Source organism: Balaenoptera ricei, chromosome 3 (assembly GCF_028023285.1).
Source record: "Balaenoptera ricei isolate mBalRic1 chromosome 3, mBalRic1.hap2, whole genome shotgun sequence".
Lineage (NCBI taxonomy): Eukaryota > Metazoa > Chordata > Mammalia > Artiodactyla > Balaenopteridae > Balaenoptera > Balaenoptera ricei.
In genome coordinates, this window is record NC_082641.1 from 53,735,392 (window position 1) to 53,763,221 (window position 27,830).

A 27,830-nucleotide genomic window follows, 5' to 3' on the forward strand; every position below is an offset into this window, starting at 1 on the left:
CGGTCAAGAAAACTCATCTTAAATCTGTGCTACGACACTCTTAAAAAAAAAACAAACAATCACAACTCTTAATGACTGACTCTGGATTGGATAGTAACGTTGGTGTGGAAATGCAGGGGAACCAACAGGTAAAACAGAAAATCTGTTAAGCAGGGTCTTTTCTAGTTTTGCCAGTCATTGATACTCATTTCTTTCCCAGGGCATTTTCCTGGGTAATGAGAAGATTCTAAAATCAAATAAGGCTTTTGAACAGTGAAGATGTTTGCCACTGTTCTGTTGAAGAATCCTACAGATTTATAGTGATCCTAAGAGGTGTCTCATATCCACTATATTAACTATCCTTTTAGAAGCTTATGAACATTGTAGCTTTTATTGATTCCAGGGAATTGTACCCAACAATAAGCAATAAAAGTCCATAGTAACTTTCTTCCCATATAGGAGTGTGCAGATCAATATTTTGAATTTACTGTAATTTGCTGGTAATGGATGGAAGACCTGAAAAAATTGTGAAGCCTTGCAGGGCACAGCTGTGCGGTGTTGCCTTTTTAATCTAAGCTCACCGTAGGTCACAGGCTTTCCCAAGTAACAAGAAACATAGTTAAGTGGCAGGGCTGATACGCGTATTTATCAAGAGCCTTCGTAAGTCTCTTCTAAGGGAAAAAGGAGAATCACAAAACTTGTCCATGGTGGCCTTAATTTTATAGTCCTGAAGGACCTCTAAATGTGCAGTCTTAAGGGCAATTAAAATTTTAAATATCCAGCATTTGTGTTTGATCTCCTTCTGCTAAAGGAATTTTTTCTGCTGATTAGTAACAGGGTGTGTGATTTCACCGAAGCCTGATTTGCTTGGAATCTTCCAATTGTTTGACAGAACTGTGCCCAGGTTCTGCATTCAGAGAGGACAAGGTGGGCGTCCTGAGCACTTGCTCTTTGATTTTACCCATTTCTCTCTTGATTAGAGCGCTTCACTTGTGCCCCAGGTGGCACATCTGATGCGAGTATCACACTTCAATAGTAATGGCTGACATCTAGGGTGCTGGTGTGTTCAGGAGCTGTGCTACGTGCAGGACGTGTGTTCTCAGTAGTCTTCTCAACACCTTATAGCATCAACTGTAATATCCTCATTTTATAACTTAGAAGACTAAGTCTTAGAGAAGTTAAAGAGATTTTTCAAGGACATTTTCCAGCGTTGACTTACATTAGAATATAGGTATATCTGACTCTAGATCCTATTCATTTCATCACTATGAAGTATACAATGGGCTTAAATAAGTATTTTTGTTTAGCATAAAGTTTGGCTGATCTAATATACATTTTCTTGTTTTGCTTCCTTTGTTGCAAAGGACTGTGGTTCATTTGATCAAAAGTGACACACTTTTGCTTGAAAGAGACAGTATTTTGTTCTTTAAGAAGAAAATGAAGACATAAAATACCGTATGACTGTGGGCTGGAAGCTCCTAATCTTGAGGAAATAAATGCACCTCACTTAGTATAGAGTAAGCACTCAATAAACTGGAGATGTTATTAACATTAAATACTAGTTACTACTCAGCAAACCCTGCAGAAAACGTGGAGACTTAGGAGGCAGATTTCCCTTATATAATACTGAATTGGAAGGCAGTATATATGTGTGTATGTATATATATATATATATATATATATATACACATATAAATGTGAGATTCCCAAGCTTGATTTTTTGATGTCAAGGGTGTAGGAAGCATCAAAACCCCTAGTAATTGGCTGGAAAGGAAGCTTGTTTCATTTGCTCATTGACTTGGGATTAACTGATAATTTGACTTGTTACGCTTTTTCTACTTAAAAAGGTCTGTGTTAAAAGTAATGTGTTTGTAAGGCTTTGCTTCAAATAAAACCAGAGTCTATAAAAATAATTTAAGCATGAAATTTGCTTAGAAAGAGCTGCAAAGCTGTGTTGTAACATTCCTTTCTAAGAGTAATTGCTGGTGTGTTATCAGCTGTGAATGCAACCTGATAGCCTACATGAGGGGAGTCTGTGGTACAGATACACCAAATCTTACTTGGTGATGAAAAATAATTGAACTGCTCTGGACTCAGACTGCTGCAGATTCAAAGGCAAGCTAAGCCATTTACCAGTTCTGTGACCTTGTGTTGCTACTTAACTGGTCTGTGCCTCAGTTCTGTCAAACGGAAATAATAGTGAAAATTAAGATAATGTACATCACCATGCAGTAAACATTAGGGGCTGTTACTAGATGGATGAATGCAGATGGGCTTAGTAAAGAATAACAATTCCCATCGATTGTGTAAAAATTTTAAAGTGGAGGAGGGGTTTGTGATGAATGATATTTAACTTTCATGCAAGAAAGACCTGCGATGCCCACCTTTGCTCTTATCTTACTTTGCAAATCTATCCCACATTCCCTCCCGTCTGGGACTCCCTGGTCTAAATTAAATGGTTTTGCCATCCCCTACCCACATTCAGATTTCCATTATTTAACTTTTGGATGGCCCTCTTCCCTAATCTCTGGATGGAGTCCTGCCCTTAGCTCCCAATGTTCTAAACCTTCCCAGGAGTTAAGCCTTTCTTTTCCAACTCCCGTAGATCCTATACACACACTTCTCTCTTGAATTTGCCCCTCCTCTCTTTCCCCACTTCCTCTTTCTTAGTCCTGGCACTGGGCTATGCTTCCTGGACAATTGAATAAGCCTCTGAGTTAATTTCCCGTGTGTCTTCCATAAGCCATTTGACACCCTGATACCAGAGTGATCCTTTTTGATGTGTAAGTTTGACCATCTTATTCTCCTACTTAAAATGTTCCATGAGCTCCCCATTGCCTATAGGATAAAGACAGACTCTTCCAAACCCTTCTATGATTTGCCTTGTCCCTGCCTCTGTTCTCATGTCCTGTTGGTTTTTTCTTTCTACCCTCAGTTCCGGCCATTCCAAGTTTACTAAGAGCTGTGTACTGTTTCACTCCGCTGTACTTTGCAGCATCCGTTCCCTCTTCTGGAATGCCCCTTTCCTCACCCACTCCTGAGGCTGCCTAGCCAACTCCCAGAGGCCGTGGAAGAAAGACCAGGCTTGAGTATTGCATCACTTGGGAATATTTGAATCGTAAGGAACAGAAACCACAGGTTAAACTGGTTTAAACAATAAAGGGACTGGATTGACTCACGTAACTGAGAAATCCAGGTATAAGCAAGACTAGATCCATTGTTTCAAAGACATCACCCAAGACCCAGTTTCTACCTGTCTTTCTTTTCTGTCACCTTCTACTCTGTGGCTGTCATTAGCTTCTTGGGGTTAATGATCCTCCTTTCCTGTTAACTCTCTTGGAAAAAGGAAGGCATTCTTTCCCAGGAGGCTGGAGCAAACACTGTTTTGCATCTTGTTTTCCCAGATTGAATCAGATGCCATCTTTGAACCAATTACTTTGGCTCAGACAATGAACTTTGTCATTAGCTTAACTTAACCTGAGCTAAGCCTGGAGGTTGAGAATAGCGTCAGTTCCACCAGATTTTGTTGTCATGAATAATGGGGAATATCACTGGGCGAGAAACAATCCTGACTCTCCTTAAAGAAAATTGATCACCCCCTCCCTTGGTACTATTGAAAAAACCCCTATTCCAGGCCTTTCCACACTATATTCTAAAGCAAGCCAAGTCCTTTATCCCCAGTGCCTGGCATAGCACTTGCCTCAGCAGCCTTTACTAAAAAGTGTGCAATTGGATAAAAGAACCCCATTTTTCTTGCTTTAATCCCCATGTGTGCCCCTTGTTTTCACCTTTGGCAGAAGATTTTGTCTTCTCTGTTTCTGAAATTACAGAACTCCAAGTAAATTGCTTCAGTTTTCCTTTGTTCTTCTTTAAAAGGTACCTGTTTTTACTTATACTTTTCTCCCTCTTTAGAGGGAAAGCTGCCCTCTTTTTTTTTTTTTCTAAATTAAAGCCAACCCTCTGTGCTCATGTCCTCATTCAGACTCCCCTCCCTGTCGTTCATACCACCCCTCTGGCCTGCTCTCCAGCACTTTCGCACTGGAGTGTAGGGGGAAAGTTGGGGCCGGGTGTCATAGGTTCACATTTTGCTTCCACCGTCTCCTGGCTTTGCGATCCTGGGCAATTGCTCATCTCTGGGCTTTCCGTGGGAAGGCTGGCGTGTCCTGCCAAACAGCCAGGTGAGTTTGTTAAGAAATTCATAGACTCCGTTTAGGATAGGATTTTATAAAACTCAAAGAGCCAGACATCCATATTGTGACTGAGAAACTCTGTGTATGGAAAGGGCCTGTGAGGCGAATGCCTAGTCTTGGGGACGATGGCCGTTGATTTGAATTCACGGCAGAAAAAGCCAACCCAGAAAGAAAGGAAGGCAGTAACTACTTCTGTTTTTTCGGAGAAAATGAGTATGCGGTTGTGATGGAGTAAAATTTACATGAAAACGCAGCAAGGATTTTGTGTGTGCACCTTTCACAGTTTATTTTGTCGAACTTTACTACCACAGGTAAATATGTTAAAGTGCACTGTGGTTATAGACACAGAAACAGAATGAAATAAAACCTGCAAGAAAGGAGAGGTTCTTTAAGATTCTCCACCCATCTCACATTCCCACTGAGTGGTGTTTTACAGGATGAACAGTTTGAATGTCCAAGCATCTCTCTAGAGGTCTACCTACTGCTTCTCCAGCTTTATTCTACAGATTTTTATGCAGAGAGCTATGTACTTTATGGGTAATTCACTGGATTTTTCAAGAGGTTTGAACAAGCCTGGTTCTGTAAGATCTGGTTCTGTGGTGTGAACTTTTCTGTCCTCTGCTTCTACCTTCACAAGTAACTCAGAAATGGAGGCCAGAAAAATGGGGCCCAAACCATCCCTTTAAAAGAGCCAATCCTTTGCTGAGCCTATACCCCCAGCTATATTTACACCCCCTCAGGTAGGGAGAGTTCCACTTGGGGTACCCTTCCTTGCTCTACAGTGCTTCCCACTTGGAAAGGAAATAACAGAAAACCCTAAAACTTCACTACACTGATGACAGCTAGAAAAGTAGTATTACATAAAGAAAAAAATCCAAAGGCAAACTAATAGGCCTTAAGGGTACTTAAAAGTACCAGCCTCCATGAAACAACGTATACACACAACTCTCTCTCCATCTCCAAGGTGGTGTTCAGACATCGGTATTTGTAAAAGCTCCCTGGGTGACACAGATGTGTAGCCGGACTGCATTCAGAACCACTGCTTGAGCTGAATTATCTCATCCCCTTTTATTTTCTCTCCCCTGTTAACATTTATTCATTCAAATTAGAAACTTTATTTATTTATTTATTTATTTATTTATTTATTTATTTATTTATGGCTGTGTTGGGTCTCCGTTTCTGTGCGAGGGCTTTCTCTAGTTGCGGCAAGCGGGGGCCACTCTTCATCGCGGTGTGCGGGCCTCTCACTATCGCGGCCTCTCTTGTTGCGGAGCACAGGCTTCAGACGCGCAGGCTCAGTAATTGTGGCTCATGGGCCCAGTTGCTCCGCGGCATGTGGGGTCTTCCCAGACCAGGGCTCGAACCCGTGTCCCCTGCATTGGCAGGCGGATTCTCAACCACTGCGCCACCAGGGAAGCCCTATTCATTCAAATGATACTGCATAATCCTGCACCTGGTGATATCTCTTTTGCTGTGTGTGTTTCCCCAAGTAGCTTTTAAATCTGTCTTCTTTTATTTCCTCCTTACGTGTCCCTAACAGTGCCTGATACACTGCTTCCCGCATCTCGGCTCTTTGAACTCTCTCCCTAAATGAATGGTTGGTCCGTCAGTGCAGAGTAGTTGTGGTCACCCTTGATGGTAGGGTGAGGACACCAAGGACTTATTAAGGGACAATGATCACGGGGAAATACAGGAATGTTAAATCAAATCGTTTTCTGGAAAATAGTGAGGGGATGGTACGTGCTGGCCATCACTGTTCTATTTGTTTGCAGGATGTTGTTTTCATTTTGTTTTTTGGAGGTGGGGGAGGAAGGGCTAGTTACTGAATTCCAAATCCTCTCCCCTTTCTTTGGAGGACCTCCCAGAGTATGGGAGGCATGGTGGCCTGGCCCCATCTCCCACTGTGCTCACGAAGGGAGCCAGCGCTCCTTGTTCCTGCTCCCTGGGCAGCTAGGGCAGAAACTCAGGCGTGATCACACTGGCTGACACCCAGCAGTAATGGGACACTCATGGGGAGTGGGGACCTGCCAGAGTGCTGAGGGGAAGGTGCTGGGACAGTGGAGAGGTCCTTCCTGGAGGCTGAGCTCCAGTTGAGCCTTGAGCAGCAGAGGTGTCCTAACGGGCTGTTCCCCAGATGTGGTCATGTTCTCTGGGGATTAATTTCCTAGTTGCCGCCCATTTTCTGACATTGTCTGTGCAACAATCCCGTCACCTGTGTGAGAGCTGGTGTGTACCCAGTAGTATTTTTACTTGCTAGCCTCATTCAGTTTGTGTTGTTTGAAGAACCCAGGGTCTGCATAGTTCAGCACATCATTTAACAGGGTGTAGTGTGTAGCAGGATTCTCCCCACTTGTAGATTTTAAGTGGTCCTGTATATATACATATAGGTATATGGGCCACTTCTTTTTCTGTCTGTTCTCTCTTCTCCTGTCTCTTCCAGCACACGGTTTTACATACCATCTTATACGATAATGACTTCAAAGTCTATTTTCAGCCCCGACCTCTCTCCTGAACCCAGGTTCGTGTGTCCAACCACCTGTTTGGAAATTTTTCTTTGGATTTCTTACAGACATCTTGGATGTGATGTATCCAGATAGAACCGTTCTTCCCTCAAACTCCCCTTGCACAGGCCAAGAACGTTTACTCTTTCTGGCTTTCTCTTCCATCTTCCACATCCAGTTCTTTTGTATATTCTGTAAAAACATATCTCAAACCTGACTGCTTCTCACCATCTTCACTGGTGGTCCTAGTCACAAGCTTCTCTCACTTAGATTATTTCTATAAACTTCGAAAATACTGGGTTAAATATGGCCTTAAAATAAGCTTAGAATATTTCGATATTTATTCATACATTCCATGCCCTAGCCTACACACACACACACACGTGCGTCTTTCTTTCTCCTTAGCTCTCTCTTTCTTTTTAGAGGACTTTAAAAAAAAAATTGAAATCATTTTAGATTTATAGAAAAGTTGAAGACAGTTGAATCTCTGCATACCCTTCCACCAGTTTCCCCTAATGTTAACATCTTATGTAACCTTAATACATTTGTCAAAATTATGAAATTGACATTAGTACATTACTATTAACTAAACGCTTTATTTGGATATCACCAGGTTTTCCACTACTGTCCTTTTTATGGTTCAGAATCCAGTCTAGGATCCTACACTGCATTTCGTCATCGTTCTCCTGAGTCTTCTCTGACCTGTGACAGTTTCTCAGTTGTTCCTTGTTTTTCACAACCTGACAGTTTTAAAGATGCTCTGTAGGATGATCCTCAGTTTGGTTTTCCCCGGTACTTCTTCCAGGGTGAGACTGGAGTTAAGGATTTTTAGGGAGAATGCCACAGAGGTGAAGTCTCTTCTCGTGACATCATATCAGGGGCACGTGGTATCTATGATTATTGTTGGTATCATTAATGTTGGTTGGTTCAGATGGTGTCTGTCAGGTTTCTCCACTGAAAAGTTGCTACTTTTCCTTTTCCCTCCTCTGTCTTTGGAAGGGAGTCGCTAAGTCCAGCCCACTCTCCAGAGGAAGAGAATTAAGCCCCACCTCTTGAAGGAGGGGATATTTTATTTGTAATATAATATTTGTAATATGATATAAAATCTCCTTTCTCTTTTAAATCATAAAGTGGCCCATCAGTTAAAAAGAATAGTTCAAAGATTTCTTAAATACATGTGGCATGTGTTGCCATGTTGTTTTATTTGTGTATGTATAACTATTAAATACTTATTAAATAGTATATATTTTTTAAATTGCCATTGTGGAAATTGCTTGTACATATTAAACATTGCAGCTATTTCTCAATTGCCTTTATGAACGAGACAAGTTATCTTCTCCTTTTGAGGCCAAGGCTGGCCGAGGAAAGGGGCAGGATCATTTGGTATGCTTTCTTTTCTTCCCAGACTCACGGAAATTCTCTTTCAGTATTTGAGGAATCTGTGTGTTCTCAGTCTTATCAAGAGATCGCAAGGAGGTAAACAGCGTTCTTAGATTAACTTTGTCTTTATTTTCAAATGTACATATTTGCTAGTCAACATTTTTAGAAAGGGGGGCAAAGGACATCATATTATCAAGCAAGTAATGATACACAGCAATTCTAAAAAATATTAGATGTCACTGAAAAATCAATATCAATGAAAATAATTTAAAAAATTTAATATTCTTAAATACACTCATGCATTTCTTTAACCTGTGATGATTAATAATCACATATTTTTTAGTTCAGATGGACGCTTCTTGCCCTTTTTTCTCTCTCTGCCCCCTTCCCGTCTCTATTCTTAATCTGATGCTAATTTTTTACACATGTTCCAAATACACTAAGCACAAGCTTTGGTTTATGACCGGAACCAATACCACATGTCTTATCTAATTATGTAAGCATGGTTTAGTGACCTTATCCTGACATTAAGAGAATAAGGACACACACGCACAGTACCACTAGGATTGGGGCAGTAAGTGCCTTGATATTGCTCATTTGCGTCCAGCCGCGCAGTTTGATCAGTGGGTGGTCCCCACGCAGCAGGACGGCAGCCCCTCCTGGCTCTGTCTGCAATCGCTTTGCCCTCTTGGTATTTGCAGGCTTTTGCAGCCACTGTTCACAAGGTCTTGGCAGCAGCACATTCATTTCTCTCACTTTATTACCATCGCATCTGATTCCAATTTGCTAGCAAATTGAGTTTCCAGTTCCAAGCCTGACATTCAAGCCGTCAGGTGGATTAGCTCCTCAGCCTGGTTAGCACAGACCCTGCAGGTCAGTTGACAGTGGCCTATTAAATGTCCCCTGCTCCTCATCCTGGAACCTCGGCCGCCGTCCCGGGGAGCAGCAGTGCGGGGTTACCCACTGTGACCTTTCTTCTTGTTTAGAACCCATAATTCTAGACCTGTTGGAAAGGCTTTCTGATTAAAAACAGAGTCGGTTTTCATCCCTTATCTTGCCGTTTCAGCAGTTTTTTTCTCATAGCAAAGCAGCCAGCTTACAGTCGGGTCATTTGGTGGAATATGATTGATTGAACTATTTGGGGACCATTTATTTGGCCCTTCTCCTCTTATATCTTCTGAGTGATCTGTTTGCGTACAGAACTGAAACAACATCTGACTTATTTTTTTCTGTTTTTAATGATAGCACCTCAGGTGCGCCTCCTTTTCTTTTTAACGCTGCTGTCAGATGAACTTACTAAACAGCAGTATTTACTTATTTAATTAAGCTCTAGGCCTTTTGCTATGCAGTGGGTCTCAGTAATTTCTTTTTTTTATTGAAGTTTATTTGATTTATAATGGTGTGTTAGTTTTAGGTGTACAGCACAGTGATTCAGTTATATATATGTATTCCTTTTCAGATCAGTAATTTCTTTTTAAAAGAAACCCTCTGGTGAATGATTACTTCTAGACAGTTCTCCTTTTTTTTTTTTTTTTTTTTTTTTTTAACCTGAATACAAACAGATTTCTCAGTGCTTGTCATAACCCAAGACACACGTAGAGACAATTACTCATTGGTGTTCTATTTACATTTCAGTTCCCAAGGAAAACTGTCTTGGTCGGAGACTTTACTCTTCTCATTAGAGGCTTTAGTAAATAAAGGTATATTTATGTTTCAGAATCAGGGAGCCAACTTCGGCAAACGCTATAATTTCTTGGGGCTAATGAAGGATTAAAGAAAAACTTGAAACAAAACAAAACAAAAGCATTTCACCACTGAACCCTGCAGTCTGTGAAAAGAAAATGGTTAGCTATTGGGAGAAGGAAGAAAATACTCTGTCCCTAAAATTGTTTTTTTTCTTGCAATTAAACAGTGATCTGATTATTATAACTCTGTATCAAAATATATTTTCCAGTTAATAAGTGAGTAAAGTAATAACTTTGAATAAGTTCTATTTAAGGCAGGATCCTCCTCTGGGCTGCTGCTCTTAAGTCCATTTTTTGTAAGCTGTGATGGAGTAAATTGCATGGTTTAGAAGTAAGATGTGAGGCCACAGGCCATGACAAACATTTAAGGATCCAATAAAAATAGGGAGCAGGAAAGGTGAGTTTGAAGCTGAAGGGGAAGCACCTTTCAAAAAATGATGCTTGAGCTCCTGGCAGGCAAAACAATAAATGGTAATTATGGGAAGGAAAGCCCAAATTTAGTCAAGCCTTTCAAATTTTGAGTTAAAATAGCCAGGTGACTCATTACTTCCTGTTCTTTAATTATTGTCATCAAGTAATCATTCTGGAGTGCCCAGGCTTCTGAAAGCTCCATTAGTGGGTGGAGGTATTTCTGTATCCCTTTTTGTTTGTTTGTTTGCTGGGTTATTTTGTTTTATTTTCCCATAGACTATCTCTAGAAAGGTAGATAATGATCTTAATTTGAGATAAGTGTGAGAGCATCCTTTGAAACTATAAAGCACTATATTAATTGTTGTTGCTGTCTGGTTACCTTTTTAGAAGTTCGTTAACCTACTTTTAAATATCCTAAATCATAAGTCACATTTGTTTTAAGAAATAATACCAGAAGGAAAACTTTTGCTATATTTCTTTTTTAAATTATAATCTTTGGTAGACATAATGTTTTGCATGAGTTTATTTCTGTTGGAGGCAAATAGTCTGATTTCACTACCCTTTTCATTTCACCTTTCACTTAATTATAATTCTGCAAAATTTCTCCTCCTTCTGTTTCCTTTTTGGGTAAGTTCTTTGGTTGCTCAGATTTCCCTTACCCTCAATTATAGGGTCACGTAGCTCAACTGAGTATTTGACTGTCATTGCTTTGGGAGGATTGATGTCTTTTCTGCTGTGGAATTTAGGTAAACAGGGTTTGTACGTTAAATACAGTGTATAAATGGAACAATGTAAGAAGGGATCCAGCATAAAATAATTACACTAAAATCTTTTCAGCATAGAAAATGCCAAATCAAGCGTAATAAGGGTGATACATTTTATGTTACCTGTTTGGTGTCCTATGGTAGTCTAAGGTTAATGTAGCATCTCATATACATGTTTCGTTTTTTCTTTTGCAGAAGGAGCTGAGTCTCCCCAGAAGAGGAAGTCTGTAAGTAGAATAATTTCTTTATTGATTCATTTGTATTCTGGGATACAGTTTGTAATGTCATTATTTTATGACTTGTTAGATTTTCAATGGCAATCAGAAGATTAATGATAATCAACTGAATTAAGAAAACACAAAGCTTTGCATTTATTTATAAATGTCAAATATTAATGATTTCAAGATAAGTTGAAGAAAGTTTCCAGGGTTCCTTATGGGCATTGTAAGCCAAAATGCATATTTATTTGTGGGAGAATCTTTTTTTTTTTTTAATTTTACTTTATTTATTTATTTATTTACTTATTTATTTTTATCCAGCAGATTATTCCTGGGAGAATCTTAAATTTAAAAATTCTATTATGTAATCAAGCAAAAACATTATTTGGTCTGCAGATAGTTTAAAATGATCTGACTAAAGAATTAGTGCTTATCTACATGATCTGGAATTCTATGATCTTTATACTATGAATTTTACGCAGAGTAAATGGTACACTTTTGCCTTTGAATTGATGAAGACTTTGCATCAGCTAAACTTTCTATTAGATCTAGACCTTACTGAACTGATTCATGTAATGCTCTTATATTAAAATAGCAAATTTGTGAACATTGACTTGATTTCTTTATAGTATGTTTCCACCTTTTATTTTTAAGGCTAATAATATATTTGCATAAATCATAGTTTTCTGCATCAGCAAGTTGCAGAATGAAGTTAATTGCCTTTAATATTCTACTAAGGTAGATTTACTATCAACTAGTACTGTGTAAGGGCTGGTCTAGAAATATTTGGATTTGGTATCTGATTTATGCTGAATTTAGTGGATGCGGCAATGTCCTTTTAAAAAAAATAAGTATAATATTTAAGATAAGTTCATGCAAATCTCAACTTGGAGGATTAGAAACATATGTGGTGACTGTTGTAAGAATTCATTCTTTTGACTCAATTTTGGGAAATTTCAGTCTTTGCGTCTAGGAACCAAAACTTCGTGAACCATGAACATTTTATTACTCTCCATTTTGGTCTGTACTTTTTTAGTTGCCAGGAGAACACTGGATCATTATTCTTGGAGAATGTGCCTAAATAAATTTTCACTAGCTCCCAGCTTACATCTCTGGACACTACGGGTTAACGGCCTAATAGTTTAGCATAGGAAATGTCCTTAGAATCAAAAACTTCCATTCTTCTGCATTATGATTAGGACTCTTTTGCCTAGACTTGTAAAAGGTTGAACTTTTTGATATTTCCCAACATGATGAGAAATCAGAAACAAGAAAAACAGAAATATCTACATAAAATATCTTTGTAGACAAAAATCTCTCTTCCTTCATAACTTTGTTTAATGCTTAAAGCATCTTAGGCTTGTCTTGTATACTTTATTTAAAAACTTTAGAAGTTTAGTCAGAGCTTCCTTTTAGCCTTTATAATAAATGGTGCTTTTTTTTTTTTCCTGTTTAAGTTAGTATGTTTCCTATAAATTATTATTACAATAATGTTAGTTAGCAAAGTAGATTCCTTATACCTACTGAAGGGCTATATCTCTTTTTGCACTTGTGTAAGTCTCAATTCTGTTCATGTTAGCTGATAGCCGTGAGTTGATGGGGGAAATACATGATAAGGAAAATATTTAAATTTCTCTGTTTGAGAGCATGGACTCTTTAATAAAATAAAAAAAAGTGATGATGGCATCAGTTTGTTTGGAGTACATGCTTTGAATACTTAGTAAGATAGAATTACATTTAAGCCAATTAAAATCCCCTCCTAATAAAAATCAGTTGATCTATCAATCAGATGATGGGAATAAAACATCATATATATATGTCAACATAAATCTACCTTTTTAAGTGAATTTTGGAAAAATTAATAATTGCAAATAAAGCAAACAAGAAATAAACATGCTATTTTAAAATTTTCTATTAAATACAAGTATTCCCAAAAGAATTAATGACTTATGACATAGATGTTCTGGGATGTAATGCCACTCTGAGTTTTCAGTGACCACCACACAGAATGCCAGTCATTACTCTCCTCATGCAAGGTTCTTTTATGACTTTGAGAAAAAGAAAATGCTTATAAAATAAATGCTCAAGTGATTTTAATACAAATCTAATGAAGAAGAGCACATGTGTGTTTTTTTTTTAATTAATTAATTAATTTATTTTTTATTTATGGCTGTGTTGGGTCTTCGTTTCTGTGCGAGGGCTTTCTCTAGTTGCGGCGAGCGGGGGTCCACTCTTCATCGCGGTGCGCGGGCCTCTCACTATCGCAGCCTCTCTTGTTACGGAGCACAGGCTCCAGATGCGCAGGCTCAGTAATTGTGGCTCACGGGCCTAGTTGCTCCGCGGCATGTGGGATCTTCCCAGACCAGGGCTCGAACCCGTGTCCCCTGCATTGGCAGGCAGGCTCTCAACCACTGCGCCACCAGGAAAGCCCCACACGTGTGGTTGTATTAGGTATTGGTGCTAGCCAGCATCATGGTACCTGATCATTAAACCTGTTAACACTTCCTCCGTTTATTTACCGCATAAATGCTTTCAAGTCTTTTACTACCTTCTCCCAGAAAGATTGAGGATTTGATCCTGCTCTTCTGCTGAGTTGTCTTTCCATGTCAACAACAAGCAACTGTGCAATGTGATGTATTCCTCATTGTCTATGGTACCCGGCAATGCGACTGAACTTGTCAGAGGGGGTGTACCTTCAGAAAAGCTGTGCTCTTGGAAGAAGGCGCCTGATTTTGTTATATCTGCCACTTTTAATATATACGCCTTGAAGGATAATATTTTAAAAATGCATTTTCATCATTCAGACACATAAATTTATCAGATTTTTAAAAAAATTTTAGTATTGTTTTAAGTAAGCTTATAGACAATGTCTGGAATCACGTGATAAAAACATATGTGTTATATAAAGCATGTATATATTATATAAAAGTTAAAGCTTTTACAAATAAAAGAACACAGAAAATAGACTTTTCTTTTTATTACTAATTGAAAAGCATAAAAAAGCAACCTATATTCTTTCTAGAAAAAAAGTAATCCAGATCCCCACTAATTTGTAATTTACGATCATTTTCTCAAGGACTAACTTGAAGTCTGTGTTTCACATGTGTTTTAAAATGTTGCGAAGACAGTGATATGACTTTTCTTTTTTGAATGGTGCAAAGGTCAGCAGACAAGAGAGGTCAAGGGAACTTCTTTCTAGACCTGATGTTACTAAAAAACCAAGTGACCCCCGATCAGTTTTCCAGAGGCTCTTCCAGCCCTTTACCAGCTTCAAGGTCCCAAATCCCATTTCTACTCTAGCTCCCTGTATGGGTGGATTTTAGCTAGCTGTCTTCTCCTTACAAAGAGTAGCCATTTTCCCAGATTCTTCTAGCATGTTCTTGTCTTTCTCCTTGGAACAAAAGTTGCCATACTCTCTGCTCGCTTTCCTCACAGCTGCCTGTCAAAATCTGTATATCCTTTGAATAAATCATGATATAGTCATACAATGAAATACTGTACGGTGGGTAGGATGATTGAACTAAAGAAGATGCATCAACAAGTATAATTATAAAAAACAAACAATGCTGAGCAAAAGCTAAAAGCAAATTCCAGATATAAGACATTTATGTTGTAAAATTTCTACTAACAGCGAATCTAAACTGTCCATATTTATTAAAAAGTTCCTAGTGTTGTGGGTCCCTTAACTAGGCTTTTGAACTTGGGTCCTAAAATGACGTTTCTAAGTGGCAAAGCCCTCTGGGTGGTGTTTGTTTTCAGACAGGGAAAGTGGAAAAAGGGCAAAAGCCCAAGGTGTGAGCTGATGGATGGTTCGGAGCAAAACCAAGGTCCCCTTTAATTTTAAAGGACCCCCTCATGTTTTGTTAATTGCTCAAATAAGCAGCTCTCTAGGACAGAGGGAGCTTCTTTCCTTCTCAGAATTCCCTGGAGAGAGGGGCAGGAAATTGGCTGGGGCCAGCTCCCTTGCCTCCTCCAATGTTGATTTTTAATGATCTTTAAGCCCCCCACCACCACCGTCCCCGCACAGAGAAAGAAACTGCAGTATCTCTTCTTAGCAAGTAAATTCTCCTTGCTACCCAAAATTAAAATAGCCTTTCTTCTACGTCTTTTAATTGTGAGCATGAGTGCATTGTTTCTTGGAGCCCTGTAGTTCAGGGATCCTAGGACTATCTGCAGTTATCTCTTTATTTTAGTAGAACAGTGACTGGCACTTGGTCAGTTAGTTTCTTGGCTTTACGTTGTTTGGCCACACACATCTAGCAGCAGAAACCCAAAGCAGAAGGCAGCTCCTCCTGTGCACAGAAGGCCTGGAGAAGTATGTTTCTGCATGCGGAGGAATTTCTGGGAGTATTGAAAGTATTAAAAGTAATTTAGGAGTCTTCTCGGCTTAATTTCAATTTCTCAACCTAGCAACAATACTAGTGTTTAGCAACTATTTCTCTCCATAGAGTTTTGTCCCTTCTCCATTCCCCTTTTCCTTTTATCATTATTCTGAAATGGTTGGGGTCTAGTAGGGCTGGCCACGGACTAAGTAGGGTGAGGTGCTGCTGGCATACAGTGGTTTCAGGTCTGCTAGGAGGTCCATCTTCCTCTCCACAAAGAAAACAGGCATCTTAAACACACTTTTAACCACAGTGCCAGACATCCATTCAGTTGGATCTGAAAGAACTGAAATTCATTCAGTTGGATCTTAAAGGTATTTTCTCCTCGGGGTCTCATTGAAATGTACACACCTTTGGGCACGGTGTCCCTGAGCTGCGTTTAGCACAGCAGAACACGAGTCATTAATGGGATGTTTCTGGTGGTCTGGCGACAGACAAGGAGAGCTGCTGTCAAGAACCATTTTGCCACATGGATAAGTTAACAAGTATATGAAAAAGGTGATAAACTTGTCTCACGTCTTTCCCATTTTGTCTCTCTTGGGCAGGAGCAGGAAAGGGTGTTTGGGTGGGATGGAAGACTGGAGTGAGCCACAGAGGGAGAGAGTGTTGTCACAGTGCTTAGGATGACAGAGGCAGAGGACCCTGAGGGTTACTGGAAGCTTCTGGGTGGAGCGGGGCCTGCTGGACTCAGAAGACAGTTTGTCTCACTGTAATTAGATTCAACTGGGTGCACTGGATTAGGATATTTCTTAGGTTGAAATTCCTCATTTTGAGACAAGATAGGAAGTGACCTTCTATGTAATTGGAGAGGCTCAGGTGGATGTCATTGGCATCTGTAGGTGTGTGTATTTTTCAAAAAGAAGACGTATGTTCAGGCCAGTTGTATTTCAGCCAGAACATGCTGCCTTGATGGGCTGTTTAGAAAAGCAGTTTGAGTAAAATGAGGTTATTTCTAGAATGCAAGGAGAGGGAATCACCTTGGTTTTACAACGGAGTCAAATTAGATTTACGAGATTTTCAGTAAGGTGAAGGTAACATTTTCTGAAAGAGAGAGAAAGGGCTTAATTCAAGCAAAATAAAGGGCATGTAAACCGTATTTGGATAAGTTTTAAAATAAATTTAGTTTTCTTCTTAGTACTTCCTTCCCTCCTACCCCCACAAATATTGAAACAACAAGAATTCAAAATGCCTATCGTCGAAGCCAAATGGAAGTCCAGTGTCATTTTGAATGCTAGAAACCCAGAAACAAAATGAAGAAAAAATTGTGTTGCATCTGAATTAGCATTTAAAGTGGCATGTTTATATAAAAACAGAATGGTGTAATATATCCTGAGAGTAAATAGAGGATTTCAGACTGTGAAAGAATGTCAGTTGCATTTATATATTCATCGAATAGCCAGTTTGGTATTTGGTACGAATTTGCAGCATCTTGTATCACGCCTGCATTCATCTTCTGTGAGGGAGCTGGGGGAGGAGACCTGGGAGATAGAAACAATGTAGGATTGATCTTCTCACCTTTGAAAATTATTAGGAAGACCTTAGTTTTGCCCCGTGGGAGGGAGAGTTGGGTCACCTAGGGAGGTTTATCAAAATACGTGTGTGTGTGCATTTCCAGACACACTTGGGAGTGCAAATCAGAATCTGCGCGTATGTGCGTTGGGGGCAGAGGCAGGGGGAGCACGGAGGCTTGTGGACTTTCAGCCCATTCTCAGGGTGAATCTCAAATGCCACCCCTAGATGAGAACTGCTGTTCTTAGGAGAGCTTCAGGGTGTGTGTAATGGCAAAGTGGGTTTCTGGATGTCCAAAGGCATGAGGATAAATTCTCTATTTCATATTTCTTAGAATGGCTTTTTAGTAAGCTTGAGTCAGACAGGAATTTGGAGACTTTTTCAGTGAGCATCTTTTCAGCAAGCCTTGTGGAGGGTGGCCCACTGCAGCAGGTGGGTGCCTGCGCTTTCTCACTAAAAGCCACCTTCTCAGGTCTGTTATTCAGTGGGCATTTCACAGCCACACTGCCTGGGTTCAATCCTACCTCTGCTGTTTAAGCGGCCTGTGACCTTCAGAAGGTTACTTAACCTCTATGTGTCTTTGTTTCCTCATCCATAAAAGTATGTATGCTATTCTATCCTGGAATGTTTTGAGGATTAAATTAGTTAATATCTGTAAAATGTTTATAACAGTGCCTGGCATGCAGTAAGCTCTATGTAAGTGTTTTATTAAATAAAACACAATGGGAATTAAGGCCCCCCTCCGACTTATTTTTGTCCGGTAGGCAAAAGACTGCCAGTAGGCTGAGGAAGTTCCCTTAAAGCCAGATTATTTGAGTAGCATTTTCTGGGGTGGGGGGACAACTTTGTTTACCAGCCCTTCCATCAGGGGAGAGGTGTTACATAGGGCGGCTGACCCCATATCCTTGGGTAGATCTTTCCTGTGTCCCTCCACAGTCAACACTGGTATCAGGAGGTTTCTAGGTGTGTGAGGGAGACAGACCCCACACATATTCTGTATCATGAAGCTGAGAGGGAACTCCCTGTGCTCAGTGGCCCCTCTTCTAGAATAATCCATCACTAGAAACCTGCCCATCCTTCTCAGCATAGTATATAGGTTACTTCTCGAAACTGTGTTTTGAGACAGACAGGTGTTGAGGAAAATGAAGTGGGATATTATAGATGTCCACTTAGAAAAGTTTAATCATGGGATTTCAGAGCTGGGAGAAACCTTAACAGAAAACTGATTTTAAATACCTTTGTTTGGTAAGTGAAGAACCAGCAACTCGGAGGACTTGAGATTTGCTTGTGCTCAGACTGTTTCTTCACCGTGAACTGTGGCCACAATTTAGGGGTCCCACCCACCAGGGACTGGAAAGCAAACTTTCCTTCTTCAGGGCAATACATTTGAGTGAGAAAGAGATAATGAGCAAGGGTGTGGGAGCATTTTGTTCTATAAAGACATGAATTACAGCATCGACATCCACAGTATGGGTCATGTAAAGGGTGGACCTCACAGAGTACACTTGACTTCACCCTGCTCGTCATGGTTTCTTTGAACATTTTGGAAAGCATGGCCTCAAACTCTTCTTAAGAGTACACTTAAAACTGCAACCAGAGGGAAAACCTTGTCACATACGAGCACTACCAGGATACTGAGTTTACTCAGATGAGCAATGAGACTAGTGATGGCTTCACTGGTGGGTATGGCAGTCCCCACTGTGGTACCTCGCAGTCCCCAAATGTGTCCATCGTCCAGTGAGACATGTGAGCAGGGCAGCTGAATTCTGTATTGTTCTCCTGACCCCGTTGTGTAGTAAGTCGGGCTCTCTGAGGGGAATCGTCGAGAGGTGGATGGTGGCTAGCAGATTTTGCTTATGTCTTGGTGTTCCTCCTTAGAATCTCTACCGTTTCCTCTGCCATTCTGACTCCTGAGAATTAGAATCCCTGCTCTTTGACTCTTTGTGGCAGCTGACTGTCAAACGTAAGTGACTGGGGGAAAAATATCCTAGGGTTTCCTTCTCTGTTTTTCTGCTGTAGAGGCCTCAACTTCTAAGAATTCTGGCAGGTCATTTCTTTCATCTGAAAACACATGCCTTGTCTTTGAACATGTTGTTGTATAAAGTCACCTCTTCTGGGGTGAGGATGAGGATTAGGACTTTTCCATGCTTCTGTGTTGGAACATAAGACGTGCCCATAGAACATGCCAGCACCCGTACACCTCTCTTCCCAGTGGCCTTCTGGGCTCTGCTTCACCTCAGACATCACCCGGATATCTTTTGACTCATAGCATAAGGAAATTGTATGCAGATAGTTCCGTAAATACAATTGCATGAGAGGAAAAAGTTTTATTGAGTATATTCTATGAATTTTATTGGCATGTGGAAATGGGTGCTTAGCATGGAAGGGTAAATTTAAATGTTTTTTTAAAGAATGAAAATTCTAATGATAATAAATTTAAATAGGCATAATATATTGAGGGAAAGGATTTTTAAATGCCTCTTTTCTAGAACTATAAAGTAATCTTTCAAGAAATATTTGCCTATTTTGTAGATGCTTAAGTGAAATTGTTCTTCCCTATTAGAAAATACTGATTTCGCCTAGGCGTTGTGCTTTTCATTGTGCAGGAAAAATGATTTCTAACTTTTTTCGTGTCCTAGAGATCAGTGAGATTAACCTCGTGGTGACATTAGCCCTGGTTGCTGAGCTCTTACTAAACCCCGATTTTCCAATGCTGATTCTACTGTTATTTGTGGTGGAGGTATGTGCTTTTACTTAGGAAGGTCGGCTTTGAGGCAGAGGTTGTCTTTCAGATTTATTTGTATTTTTCAAAAACTGAGGAGGGCCTTTTCTTGGAGAAGTTGGCACCCTCTGACCTCCCCGTGTCACTGCTGTGGAACAAATGATGTTTACTGCAGGGGCAATGGGGGACGTCCCCCTGGGCTGGCAGTGGGTCCAAGGGAGGGAGTGGTCTGCTTTCCCGGGCTTCCCTTGGCCTCTCGGCTGAGAGGATTTGCTCTGCATGGGGCGTATGAGTGAGTTCACCAGGGGGTTGGTATTTCAGGATGTCAAGCATAGTGTTTAGTATCTTAACAAATCAAGAATCAATTATCTGGGAGAATAAGCAGAAGGTTTTTTATGTCTATGATAAATTAAACTCTAAAACCAGTCCTTGTGGATTAAGGAAGCCCTTGGAAGCCGTGGAATATATTTTTTAAATGCACTTGGCATCATACACTGAAATGAAATTAATAGATCAGTACATGGTTTCATGTCTTAGGGGAACAACGGTGGCTTTTTTTAGCTGGGATTCTAAGGTATTACCAATTTGTATGTAAATGCAGTTGATTCTGGTAGAATCATGGGGAAAAATAGTGTCATCAAACATCTGTTAAAAAGCATGTTACTTAATTATTATCTTTGAGAATTCAGGCCACTTGGCTCTATTCTAATTTTCTTTTTTGCTGGAAGATGTTGGTTGGACACATCCTTAAGACCACAGCTGGGGGTGGTGATGGTGGTGGTTATATGGGGAGATACTTAAAAGGAGAATTAAAGCAAACATAGTTCAGATTGGTACTTCTCAAGGCTCTGTGTAATCTCTTCCCACCCATGGACCTTTTATCTACTGTTTAACGTCACCTAGGCTGTGTTATGTTAAGTACCCAGGAATTGTGAATTCTATTTGTATTAAACCACAAAAGAAATTAAAACAACAAAACCACTTCCTCTCATGAAATCCCATGTAGCATGAACCAATTTAGGGTGTCCCAACAGCAGCAAAACCCTACATGGTCTAACAGTTAATGTTTTCCCCAACATCTAACAGTGCTCCCCTCTCCCCTTTAAAAAAAAAAAAAAAAAAAGCTTGATTGACCTATAACTGGCATACCATAAATTGCACTTAAAATACACAATTTCATAAATTGACATATATATATATTCACACCTGTGAAACAGACTCCATAGTCAAGGTATTGAAATATCCATCTCCTCCAGAAGTTTCCTCTTACCGATTTGTAATTGATACCTCCTCCCAGCCCTCACATGCCCAATCAGACAGTTACTAATATTTTTCCATCCCTAGAGTTTAGTTTGCATTTCCTAAAATTTTAAATAAATGGAACAATACCGTTCGTACCCTTTTTTGTCTGATTTATTTCACTTGACATAATTATTTTGAGATTCAGCTCTATTGTAGTGTATGTTAATAGTTCCTTACTTTTATTTCTAAGTAATATCCTATTGATGGATACACCATAATTTGATTATCCATCCACTTAGTGATGAACATTTTGGTTGCTTATAGTTTGGGGCCATTATAAATAAAGCTGTTATACATGACTGGTAAGTTTTCTCCCAGCTTGTGGCTTGTGTTTTCAATCTCTTTACAGCATCTATTAAAGAGCAAAAGTTTTTAGTTTTGATGAAGTATAAATAATCAGTTTGTTCTGTGAGTGCTCATGGTTTTGGTGTTGCATCTAAGCCATCTTTGCCTGACTCAGGGTCACAAAAGTTTTCTCCTTTTTCTTTCCATAAGATTTATAATTTTAGATTTAAAATTTTTGATTTTTACATCTATGATCTATTTTGAGTTAATTTTGTATATGGGTAAAATATGGATCGAAGTTGATGTTCTTGCATACAGGTATCTAATTGTTCCAGCACCGTTTGTTGAACAGACTGTTCTTTCTTTGCTGAATTTCTTTGTAGTTTTGTTGAAAATTGGTTGTCCATGTATGGGTGTCTATCTACAGACTTTCTATTCTGGTTCATGGCCTGTTTGACTTATATCAGTACCCCACTGATTTGGTTATTGTAGCTTTATAATAAGTTCAGATATCAGATAGTGTTAATCTTCCAACTTTGTTCTTTTTTTTTCAAAATTGCTTGGACTATTCTAGGTTCTTTAATTTTGGAATCAGTTTGTCAATTTCCATCCAAAAAAGCCTGTTGAGACTTTTATTGGAATTGCATTAAATCTGTCAATCAATTTGAGAAGCTATGAAGAATTTTCCAGTGGTTATAACCTATCTTTAGTCTTAGGGATGAATTAGGGAGAATAATGTGTGAGTTGATACAATGTGGAGAGACTGGGATGGAATTGTCCCCCACGATATACTGATGCAGGAGGTGGCTGACCCAACCGGGGAAGGCTGAATTGAGGAATGAGTGACCACAAATGAGCAAATATCCCCTCAGAGAAGCTCAAAGAAATGGTTGGGTAGGTGATTCAGGGAGCAGGTCAGGTAATGATGTCAAGCTGAAGTCAGAGGGGACTAGCTACATTTCTTCCGGAAAGAAGACCTGCAGTGGAGAGCTCAGGCTCAGCGTAAGCGGGGATTAGAGGAGGAAGAGCATGGCCAGACAAGGTTCACGTATTCACGTCTAGTCGAGGAGAAGGCCATAATGCCTGGAAAGATTGTGATGCAGGGGACACTTGGGGGTGGGCGCAGGGGGAGGCCATCATGTGGTAAAACAATGAAGGTCAGTTCTACATTAGAACTAATTATTGGTCTAGAACAGTGGTTCTCAACCAGAGGTGATTTTGTCCCCTAAGGAGACATTTGACAGTGTCTAGAGACATTTTTGATAGTCACAACTACTTGGGGGGGGTGGGATTTCTCCTATCATTTAGTGGGTAGAGAGAGGCCAGGGATGCTGCTAGCCATCCTACAGTGTACAGGAAACCATACACCCCCCCCAACAAAGACTTATCTACCCAATATGTTAATAGTGCCAAAGGTGGGACACACTGGTCTAGAAAGGGAGGGTCAGCAAAGAGGGTGGAATGAGAGTGGAGCTAATTGATTGCTCTGACGCCTCATGTCTGTATTGTCTTAAGGAGAAATACTCTGAGTTGTGACCATGCAAAGTTACCCTGCATGATCAGGAATTCGTCTTGGGAAATCTTCTTTGGGCATGTTTTCAGAAGCTGCCTAAATGTGTTATCAAGTAAGGCTAGTTTAACAAAAGCATGCCTTGACTGCAAATGAAGAAATGTTGAACATTTGAGTTATTTCGCTTAAGAAGGAAGTATTTGTTTAGTCCATAGATGAGTTTATCAACTGAAATACATTTGATTGCAAGTAATAGAAAACCTAACTCAAAGTGGCTGAAAAAAATAAAGGAAATTTACCAGCTCATGTAACTAAAAAGTCCAGGCTTCTTGCAAGGGTTGATCCAGAGGTTCAGTGTTGACACAAGGACCCAGTCTCTCCCTCATCCCAGGGCAGGCTTCCTTCGTAGCTCATAGATGGCGGCCAGCAGTTTTCATGGTTACTGTGACTACTAGAAAATTTAAAATTGTGTGGCTCCAAATTGTATTTCTGGTGGACAGAACTGGCTTAGACCATTCAGGAATTTCTGGGAATGGGGTGGAGTCAACCCCACCCAAACCACATGGCTGATACACCTATGGGAGAGAGACGGAATGGATATTGGGCAAGCCATCAAAAATGAACACTGCAGTGACTGGCATAAGCAAAGAAGGGACTATTTATTTAATGGCTACTATTTTACTACAGATGAATGTCTGGAAGTACTTCTGCTCTACTACCACTAATGAAAGCTAATATTTTTTTCTTAAATGTATTCTGAAAGTTGTAAAATTAATATAGGGTTCATAGTAACTAGTGAAACAGCACAGAGAGACACTAGGAGGAAGTAAATAATCCCCATCCCTTCCATGCCCTGTTCCCAGTCCCAATCCTGGGTGGCCATTGTTAGCCTGGTCTGTGTGCTTCCATTCCTTACTCCATGTGCATGTGAGTGTCTGCACGTCCATTGTTTTCTGGTGGTTGTTGCCGTTCTCATAATGGAAGTATCGCTCTTCAATTTGCTTTTCTCACCTTATCAGCCTTCCAAGTCACTATCTACAGATTTATCCCATTCTTTTTAATAATACATAATCTTCTATATTATAGATATTCCACATTTCATTTAACCATTTCCTCATTAATGGGCAGTCATGTTATTCCTAGTCCCCCCTCTTCCTCTGCCCCACAACAAACAATGCTGCAGTAAACATCTTTGTACCTATGTCCTTACATACTGGTCCTTTTTTTTTCCCTATAGGATAGATTCCCAGAAGTGGAATTGCTTGGTCAAACGGTATGTGTATTTTTAATTTTAATATATATTTCTAGATTCTTTTCCCCAAAGGAATAGCAAATCACGTTTGCACATAAGAATGCCCATTTCCTGCACTCTCACCAGCATTGGATGCCACTGTTCCTTTTAATTCTTGCCAATCTTATTATCTCTGATTATTAATTTACATTTTCTTCACTGACTGCCACTGATGTTAAATATATTTTCACATGTTTATTGTTCATTTGAATTTCCCTTTTCTTCATTTCCTATTTATTTTCACTGCCCATTTTTCTACTTGGTAGTGTTTTCCCGTCACAATTTCTGGGAGGTATTTATTGTGTTTTATCGTTACATGTGTGCAAATATAACTTTATAGTTCTTGTCTCTGTGTATGATGTCTTTTACCAAAAGAAAATCCTTAGTTATTATTATGTTATGTTATTATTTATGTCTGTCTTTTTCTTTATTGCTTCTATTATCTGTTTTGCTTAGGACGGTATTGTCCATCCCATGGTCATACAAGTATTCTTGTAAATATTCTTCCCCATTTTTAAAAGCATTCAAATCTTACTCCAGTTTTAAGTTTTGTACATGATAAGAGGTAGGATTCTTTCTTCCTTTTTTCTCCCCCTAGATAACCAGTTACTTAAGTCCTAGTTACTATGAGAAACTTTATTTTTCATGGGATTGAAATGTTACCCTTGTCACATATAAAGATGCCATATACATTTGTATCTATTTCTGGCCTCTCTGTTCTGATCTCTATTTCTGTGCCAACACCATTTTGTTTTGAATGCAGTGGCTTTCTAGTGAGTTGTAATGTCTGGTAAGTTCTCCCTCACTGGTCTGCTTTTCACACTTTTCATAGGTGTTTTTAGCCATTTATTTTTTGTTTCATATTGATCTGGTTAAGTTAAATTTTAAAAGTTAAAGATGCGGAGTTTTATCTTAAATGTTTTGAAGATAATATATAATAATACATGTAAATAAAGCCAAAAAATTATTTCTCAGTTTGGGGATCTCTTTACTTGATGTTACTAATTGCAAAATATTTATTGATAACCTAAAGGTTTTTCTGTGAATTTTAGTTCTTTAAATGTGACTTTACTTTGTGATAATTGTACAATTACCCTAAGATGTGAAAACGGGGATGCAGGCATGACATATTTTAATCTGTCTAAAAATTAGATTGTAATAAAGCTAAAGTGAGCTTATAAATAATTTGTATTTCTGCTTATGTAACGAACTATAAAGTATACCCATACCTGGATTGGTTGAGGAGTGTGTAAATATGATAATGTGAACAAAGAACTATAACTGAAGTGCATAATAAACTATGTGTTTTGCAATCTTTTATGATTTGGTTTTTCTAAAATTTAAACAATGTTGACTTAAGAAATTGTCACATTTGAAATTTGGGGTAAAGTTGTCTAATACTTTATGTTTTTGACAGTTCTTAACATTAAGTTTATATTAATGTGATATTAACTTAATTGTTTTCCCTGACATTCTTAATAGCTTTTTTGGAAACTTTAGTTATAGTATTAAGGTAATAAATACCTTTACATTTCTCTAAAGGCATTTGAAATATTGGAGCTAAACTCTAAAACTGTTTGTGATTAAAAATAATGGTAATATTGTCTCAATACAATGAACACATATGCATTTACACATGAGGTCTGTATTTTGCTTATGTAAGTAAAGGGACATCCCCATGTAGGTTCTGCCCATGTTTACTTGGTTAATTAGAAAAAAAGCCATTAATTTGTTCTATAGCCAAAAAGGAAATGGTGAAATAATATATTGTGATTATTATTGAGTGATATACTTGAAAAATATAATTATGTTTTTAAAAATGAGTCAATCATGTTTTATCAAAGGTTGACACATGATATAAACTGTACTACATAAAAGGCGTATCACATTTCTCATGTTTCCTAATAAGCTGTATTTTGACCAACTCAAATTGTGTTTCCTGCACTTAAGTTTTAATCATCATCAAAATAGACAAAGATGATAAGTGTCTTTTTATATTTATGTTTATCAAATATTGTATGATATCACTTACATGTGGAATCTAAACAATAACACAAATGAACTTACTTACAAAACAGAAATAGACTCACAGACATAGAAAAAAAAATTATGGTTCCCAAAGGGGAAAGGGGAAAGGGGGGAGGGATAAAGTAGGAGTGTGGGATTAACAGATATATACTACAATATATAAATTAACATAGATTTACTGTACAGCACAGGGAACATAACTGGCTGCTATAGTTGGGATAAGTTTTATTGGTTTCAAAACAGTTTTTTTTGGTTTCAAAACAGTTTTTTTTGGGTTTTGGTTGGTTTTGTTTTGTTTTTGCTAAAGAAAAGGGATGCTTTCAATAGTGTGTGGAGCTTTAAAGAGATGAACAGAACTGAAGGAACTTCTGCTGGCCAATAGTGGAAATTTAAGTGACAGAGGAAATGCTAATTATGAGCCTTTGAACAAGCTTATCATTACCATTAAGCTTATTGAATATATCTTGCAATAACCTATAATGGAAAAGAATCTGAAAAAGAATTTATATATATGTATACATATAAATGCATATATATATATATATATATATAAACTGAATCACTTTGCTGTACACCTGAAACTAACACAATATTATAAATCAACTATACTTTAATTTTAAAAAAAAGGTATATTTTAAATATAATTCTGCATGTGTGTAAATTCTGTATTGTTAATTATAAAGTTGTTTTTAAGTATATGTAGGCTATCACAGGAACTTAAAATCACAGTAAGTAAACAATGAATAAGGATGTCATAATATTCATAATAAAGGGATGTTTCTTTTATAATATGCCAAATATTTAAGCCTTTAATTTGCTCCAGGGCTGCCCAAGCTTAGACTCTGGAAGATAAAATTGTTTAAATTAGAATGGAGAACTTCTCCTTTTTCGTAAAACAAACATAACCATTTGTGACCAGGGGTTGGAGTGGCTGTAGTAGAGTCCACAGGCAATAAACAGAGTTTTTTGTTTTTGAAGCTAGAAGAACTCTAGTTGCCGCAAGTGTGCCATCATAGCCAAAAAGCCACTGTGATTTCAAGGGCTTGAAGTGATAAACTGGGAAGATATAAGCGCTAGAATAATTAAAATGTGTTCACGGGACTTAAGGAATGAGGAAGGAAATGCCCCACAACTGAAGCATTGGGTAAAAATAATCATATGTGTGGATTTAAGTGAATCAACTAAAGTTATGTTCAGCCTCTCCACCTTACATGAAGATACTAAGCAAGTGATGGTATTACTGTGTTGGCCAAAGAACAATAATGTACCTCCAAAAATATTTCAGGTATTATGTTCAAAGCAATATTCCTTAGGGCCAGAACCCACCTTAATTCATAGGTGTTCTTAATCTAGATCAAACTGAAGTAAAATAACCTTATGTGACATTGTACTTTTAAAAGATGAAAAAAGTCTTACAACTAAAAATTAAAACTGAATCAAGGTAAATATTTTGCACACATTAATTATCAATTTAAGATTTGTAAATGTTACAAATGGCCACAGTAAAATGTAACTTCCCTTAATACTGTTCTAATTTAATACGATTCTCTTGTTCTTGTTAAAATGTTACCCTTGTTAAACACTACCTTCGTGTGATTGATACTATCTTAAAT

General features: G+C 38.6%; 1 protein-coding gene across 9 annotated transcripts in view; it reads left to right on the top strand.

Moving 5' to 3' along the window:
* MAST4 (microtubule associated serine/threonine kinase family member 4) overlaps positions 1–27,830 on the top strand; it is a 562,265-nt gene that overhangs the window by 288,460 nt on the left and 245,975 nt on the right. For 6 of the 9 annotated variants that reach the window (XM_059916517.1, XM_059916503.1, XM_059916508.1 and 3 more), the window contains 2 exons: positions 11,166–11,197; positions 24,136–24,171. In XM_059916517.1, coding sequence (XP_059772500.1) covers positions 11,166–11,197; positions 24,136–24,171 — 68 coding nt within the window. The remainder of the gene's footprint in view (positions 1–11,165; positions 11,198–24,135; positions 24,172–27,830) is intronic. The other 3 variants (XM_059916504.1, XM_059916507.1, XM_059916509.1) reach the window with 1 other exon arrangement.